At 34.5% G+C, this 6,782-nt stretch overlaps 2 protein-coding genes across 2 annotated transcripts; both read left to right on the top strand.

The window, feature by feature from the left end:
* The first annotated feature begins 473 nt into the window (after positions 1–473).
* LOC116123690 (secreted RxLR effector protein 161-like) lies at positions 474–800 on the top strand. The gene has a single exon (XM_031409433.1). The coding sequence runs from the start codon at positions 474–476 to the stop codon at positions 798–800; it is 327 nt and encodes a 108-aa protein (XP_031265293.1).
* Positions 801–2,838: 2,038 nt separating this feature from the next.
* LOC116123689 (bidirectional sugar transporter SWEET4-like) lies at positions 2,839–6,582 on the top strand. The gene is made up of 6 exons (XM_031409432.1): positions 2,839–2,881; positions 3,257–3,293; positions 5,702–5,918; positions 6,003–6,164; positions 6,250–6,369; positions 6,439–6,582. Exons 1-6 carry the CDS (start codon positions 2,839–2,841, stop codon positions 6,580–6,582), a joined length of 723 nt encoding a protein of 240 aa, XP_031265292.1.
* Positions 6,583–6,782: the final 200 nt, after the last annotated feature.

The following is a 6,782-nucleotide window of genomic DNA, read 5'->3' as shown; positions in this document are numbered from 1 at the left end:
TATGGCCTTAAACAGGCACATAGGGCCTGGTACAGTAGAATAAACAATCACTTGCTGAATTGGATTTTGTGAGAAGTCCAAATGAACATACATTGTATGTTAGGGAGATTGATGAAGATATTATGATCATTTCCTTGTATGTTGATGATTTACTTGTGACAGGGAGTAAGCAAACTCAAGTTGAAGAATTCAAGAGGTCCATGTTTGATGAGTTTGAGATGACAGATTTAGGAGAAATTGCTTACTTTCTTGGAATGTAGGTTCATCAAAGTTCAGCTGGGATTTTTGTTAATCAAGAGAAGTATGCGATTGAAGTGTTGAAGAAGTTCAATATGGAAAATTGAAAATCAGTGGATGTGCCTCTGGTTCCAAATCTGAAGCTGTCAAGAAATGAAAATGCAGAAAGTGTTGATGAGGGACAGTACAAAAGCTTGGTTGGTTGTTTGTTGTATCTTACAGCAACTAGGTCAGACATGATCTTTGCAACTAGCCTACTATCCAAGTTTATGAGTCAGCCCAAAGAAACACATTTTAGAGCTGCAAAAAGAGTGCTCAGATATGTGAAAGGGAGCACCAGCTTTGGAGTATGGTACAGGAGGTCAGAAGACTTTGGTTTAATTGGTTTTTCAGATAGTAACTGGGTTGGTTCAGTGGAGGACATGAAAAGCACTTCAGGGTATACTTTCTTCCTGAACCATGGTGCAATCTGCTGGATGTCGAAGAAGCAAGAAACGGTTTCACAATCCACAGCAAAGGCAGAGTATATTTCGACTGCAGCTGCTGTAAATCAGGCTATCTAGTTGAGAAAAATCTTGGAAGATTTGAAGCTGAAACAAAAGCATCCTACTGTGATAATGTGTGATAATCAATCGGCTGTGGCTATGGCTAAGAATCCAGTCCATCATGGGAGAACCAAACATATAAAGATCAAGTTCCATGCAGTGAGAGAGGCTGAGCAGGAAGGAGAAGTGAAACTGGTCCACTGTAATGGTGATGATCAAGTGGCTAACATCCTAACTAAGGGATTATCTAAAACCAAGTTTGAAAGCTTCAGGATTAGACTTGGTGTTTCCAGCAAAATTATCAAGGAGGAGTGTTGAAGCATTGATAATTTGCTGGAAAATTCAGTTAAGTCAGTTTACTTTTTGAATGAGTGCTTGGCGCCAAGCAGCAGATGCATTCCTTCCTTTTCTGCCAAAATTGAAGCTGCTGGAGTTGTTAATTTTGTGTCATGTTTAGGTGTAATCAATGTAAGATAAATGTGTATTAAGTTACCAACTTCGTTTTTGAAATTTAAAGTCTGAATGGTTGTTGTAGTTGGTAAAATAATAAGCCTTTGATGTGTATCTATTGCAAGTTACAGTATAATGAATCTGCAGTTCACTTTCAGTTTCTTCTTCTTTTCTTTCGTAGAGTTCTCCGGCCAAATACCAACAAAAACATTCAGAATCCACCACGTTTCGCTGGACGCTCATAATAGGTTCTTTGCAAGTAGAGTTCTTTGAAGATTTCCATGCTTTGAATGAAATAAATAATATACTAATTTTCCATTGAAGAAATTTACATTTTTTGGTTCAGAAAGAAGTGGACAAAAATGGTAGGGTAACGGACAGGGGTTAAAAAAAAGATGGATTTGAGAATGGTCTTTATATATATATATAGGGTCTCTTGTCCACCAAAAAAATTGTTTAGCTGTTGAGAAAGACACTTCTATTGTTTTCAAATACAAATTAGCCTTAAATATTTCTAATTTATTATCATTAATATGAAGTTTATATCATTTATGTATTGGAATTTGAAAATTGGGCATGATGTTTGTGACGTTTAATTCAGAGACATCGAATTCTCTACAAATGGTCTCCTACACACAAAAGTTGTGGTAGACAGAATACAAAATTCCATTTCTCTTTCTCACCTTCACAAATTAAATTGGGCATGATGTTTGTGACGTTTAATTAAGAGACATCAAATTCTCTACAAATGATCTCCTATACACAAAAGTTGTTACAGACTGAATACAAAATTCCATTTCTCTTTCTCACCTCCATAAATTAAATCGTTTACACATTCATATTCACTTCGTTTAAATACATAATTGATTAATGTTCTAATCTAATTTTTATTTTGAAGATTAATTTTCAGTTTTTAATTTTCTTATCGTAATGTAATCCGCAATAAATTCCGCATTATCGGTATGTAGGGCTGATTATATTATGTTTTATTTTCTTACATTGTTTTTTTCTTTTTTTCAAGGGAAAAAATAGATTGAACAGAAACGGTCTTATTCTTAGAGATTTCTACCTGCTTATCTACTATATATGCCCATATCTTTCCATAAATGTCGATTCTACATAAACAAATCTTATTACAGGGTTCTTGTTGTTCTTCTCTGATTCAATTCAATTTAATTTCTTTTCTTTTTTATTATTTATCCAATCACAACACACCACATCATCCTGTGAACAGATAAAATACCAATGAAATTTCATGATAAAATACTCCACGTACTCATGCATGCAAGAGATTACTTAATTTCCCTGTAGGCGTGAATGGGCATTCTTATAACTAGATACTAATAGCCAGATATCTGTTTCCATCTGTTACAAGATCATATCAATCTTGTTTTAGAAAGATTTTACAATCATTACAATTAATATTGTTCATATATTTTCTTTCCATATACAACTAGTTCTTCTTATCTTGCCAATAAATCAAATTATCATTCAATAATAAAGTACTGAACTTTCACAACACTACTTCATGCTTTCTTTAATCCTTCTTTCTTTGTCCTCCCGTTTTAATTTTTCTTGCTCTTAGCATAGTATCGAAACTTCAGAAATGGTTACTGCATCAACCGCCCGGAATATTGTTGGCATCATCGGTATGTTTTACCTTTGATTTTCTACTCACAGTTTTTCAATAAAAATATTTTGCACTTAAATGTAGAGGAATTATTAATTGGTTTATCATGCTTTTGATGCATGATTATTTTCATTTATTGTCCATTGATATGACAAATGCTGCATCTCGAAGAAGTATAACCAGATTTACCATTTTTTTTTAAAGAATTTATCTAAAGATATAATCAAACACGCAGATGTATAACCAGGCATGTCCAAGGATTTTATAATTGTTCATATGTATATATTCAACCATTTTTATAAGGTTATGCTTAGCGCTAATTCTGAAAATGAGATTAAACCTGCCTCATTTTCTATCTTTTTTTTTTTTCTTTTTGATTTTTTCTTTTTGGCAGGAAATGTCATCTCCTTCTTCCTATTTGCATCACCAATGTAAATCTCATTCTCTCTTTTCTTGATATATATAATTGACTTTAATTTTTCTATATATTAAAATGATATTTCTTTTTTCATGTTCATAAAATACTTATTAGGACACAGATTAATGAAAATAAGAAGAAATAAAAAAATTCCAGTTTTAGGATAAAAAATTTGACACGCTCTTTAATCTGAAAATATTTCATTTAATTATATATGTTGATACTTGATTTTGACACCAACGACTCGCGCACGCTCAGATCGCTAATCTTTAGCTCCCCGATTGCATGGCCAGATCACTGATCTTCAGCTTCAGATTGTTGATCTTTAGCTCTCCGATCGTGTGGCCAAATTGCTAATCGCACGCTCAGATCGTCTTGATCTTCATCTTTAGATCACTGATCTTTAGCTTCAAATCGCGTGTTCAAATCGTTGATCGCACGCTCAGATATCTGATCTTTCTTTTGCTTTCCAATCGCGTGGTCAGATAGCTGATTGTACGCTCAGATCATCTTGATCTTCAGCTTTAGATCGCTGATCTTTAGCTTCAGATCGCGTGGTCAGATCGCTGATCTCACGCTTAGATCGTTGATCTCGAGTTTTCATATCAAGCTTCGCGCTTTCTGATCGAACTCCTTTCATGCTTTCTAATCGAACTCCTTCCACGCTTTCTAATCAAGCTCTTTAAGCTCTCTAATCGAGCTCTTTATGCTCTCAGGTCGAGCTCATATCAAATCCCGATCAGCTCCTAACTCTCAAATCGCGATCAGCTCTTAGCTTTGATATTGCAAACAACCTCAAGTCGTGTTCTCAACTCTCAAAACGTGATCGTTCTTAGTTCTCATATCGCGACTAGCTGGCAGCGTTAGAAAAAACACGTAGAAAACTCAAAACAACCCCTAAACATGCAAAAACGGTGGATTTTGGCCCTAAAAATAGCCCCAATTAGGTTCCCTAGTCACCATAACGTAGAGCTCGAAACAAGATTTCCGTGGATATCTTACGGGCTCCAAAACTCCTCCCGAATCAAAAGTTATGGTTGTTTTAAGTTGGCTTATCTGTTTAAGGTTTCTAAGCCGTGCGTTTGGGTTTCTAACGTTAGCTCCCTCCAAAAATTCATCTACTGGACATTTCATTTCAGTTATCAGATCGCGTTCAGCTTCAGATCACTCCAAGCTCTTAGATCACAGTTCTAGCTCTCAGTACCCGATCGCGCCAAGCATAGTTTGAGCTCTTCAGTTCGAGACTACAACCTATAGTGCGACAACCATTCAGATCTAAGACATGAGTTTTTGAAGTGCAATTACGCACTCCAAAAACTGGGGAGGGGGGGGTTCTGTTGTGCCTAAAAAATCGTACTGATGTCAGCACCAACCAATCAAAGTTCAGAAAGGCTTTGTGTCATCTAGGAGCTGCCACATCGCCCCAAGACAGAAGAGATACGGCTGTCACCAACCCAACAGAATCAAGTTTTGTCTATGAGTGGATGAAGACCGCACACTTATCCCAACTTTATCAAAATAAAAAGATAAGGATTAAGGAGTGGTCCCCACATGTTATGACAACTTGCAGAAGAACTCATTACGTTGACCTAAAAGGTGTATAAATGAGCACATCTTTTCACGAAAAGAGGAGATTGAGCATATGAGAGCTAGGCATAGATTTGAGCTTCATTATTTCTCTCTGTAAAGCAAAGTATTTCTTCATCTTTGTATGTCTTACAGGCAATATCATAAAAATAGTCAGAGAATAATAAAATAACAGTGAATGTAGGATTTGTTCTAAGCATCCGAACCACTATAAAAACCCCTCTTATCAATCTATTATTTATGTTTCTACAATATATATAATCTCAGTATCATATTCAAATCTCATCTTCCGCTTTATTTCCTTTCATTTCCATTTCACGTGTAATTCCTAAGTCACCTTAGCACTTTAGACGTGTGAATCGTTGGTGTCAAAATCAAGCATCAACAGTATATATTTCAGTCTTTTTGTCACCTATTGACAGAATTAAGTTTTATCCTGTGCACATTCTAGAGTGAACGGTACGATTCCACAATATTCATTGGGTCTATTTTACACTTCTAATATTATTTATCTTTTTCCAAAAATTTCACTCTTATTCTAATATTTTTTTTTTTTTTTCCAATAATGATCCATTAAGGCTTTTAGTAAAAAGACTACTGCCTAGTGCCTTCTTTAATTGGACCCAACTCATTAAAAACGCTAATGTTTATCTGTCATAAGTTAAAACATAATATTAATTACATCGATGATCCATAATTTTTTTTTTCTTTTCTGTTATCTTTCATTATCACTAGTTTATTACTACTACTGAAGAAGCTTTCCTGAAATTATGGATTATATCTTGATCGAAAATTTTACTAAAGATAAACATTGTAATTGATGTGATGATACAGACCAACATTTGTCAAGATCTACAAGAATAGATCAGTTGAAGAGTTCAAGCCTGATCCTTATTTGGCAACCATTATGAATTGCATGTTGTGGATCTTCTATGGCTTACCATTCGTCACCCCAGATAGCATTCTCGTTGTCACCATTAATGGTGTTGGACTTGCAATGGAGGTCGCTTACATTACTATTTTCTTCATTTTTGCCAAGAAGAAAAGCCGCGTAAGCACATTAATTTATCTAAAAATACTTCTTTACTGAGTCAAATTTCAGTAATCATCATCTAATGAATATTAATGATCTTAGTTTAAGGTGATAATTTGGATAATGATAGAGCTTCTATTTTTGGGCGTGGTGGCTACGTGCACATTGTTACTTAATCACACCCATGAGAAGAGATCTCGAATTGTTGGTATTCTTTGTGTTATATTTGGAGTTCTCATGTATACGTCGCCTCTTACTATCATGGTAATTATTCTATCCTTGACTAGTCAAATATTATTAATGATATAATTTTATATTATAATTTTATGTTTTTATCTTGTTTTGACAGAAAAAAGTTATCACGACAAAAAGTGTGAAATACATGCCATTCTATCTCTCATTGGCCAATTTTCTGAATGGAGTGATTTGGGTGACGTTTGCCTTGATTCGTTTCGACCTTTATATCTTGGTAATTATATTCCTAATAAAATCAATTTGTGATTGATTAAATATATTAATTGTGGGTTGATTTTTGTAGATTGGGAATGGGCTCGGAGCACTCTCGGGTGCAGTACAACTGATTTTGTACGCATGTTATTACAAGTCTACCCCTACAGATGATGAAGATGAAGATAAGAAGCCACCCACTGAACTTCAGCTCGCTGTTTTTACTTCATCTTGATTAATTTCTCTTGTCCACAAAGATAAATTTTAGCTGTTGAGAAAGACACTTCTATCGTTTTAAAATACAAACTAGCCTTAAATATTTCTTATTTATTATCATTAATATGAAGTTGATATCATTTATGTATTGGAAATTGGAAATTGGGCATGATGTTTGTGACATTTAATTCATAGACATTAAATTCTCTACAAATGCTC

Source organism: Pistacia vera, unplaced genomic scaffold (genome assembly GCF_008641045.1).
Source record: "Pistacia vera cultivar Batoury unplaced genomic scaffold, PisVer_v2 Contig144, whole genome shotgun sequence".
Lineage (NCBI taxonomy): Eukaryota > Viridiplantae > Streptophyta > Magnoliopsida > Sapindales > Anacardiaceae > Pistacia > Pistacia vera.
The sequence above is the reverse complement of the archived record's forward strand: the minus strand, read 5'-3'. Positions and strand labels throughout refer to the sequence as shown.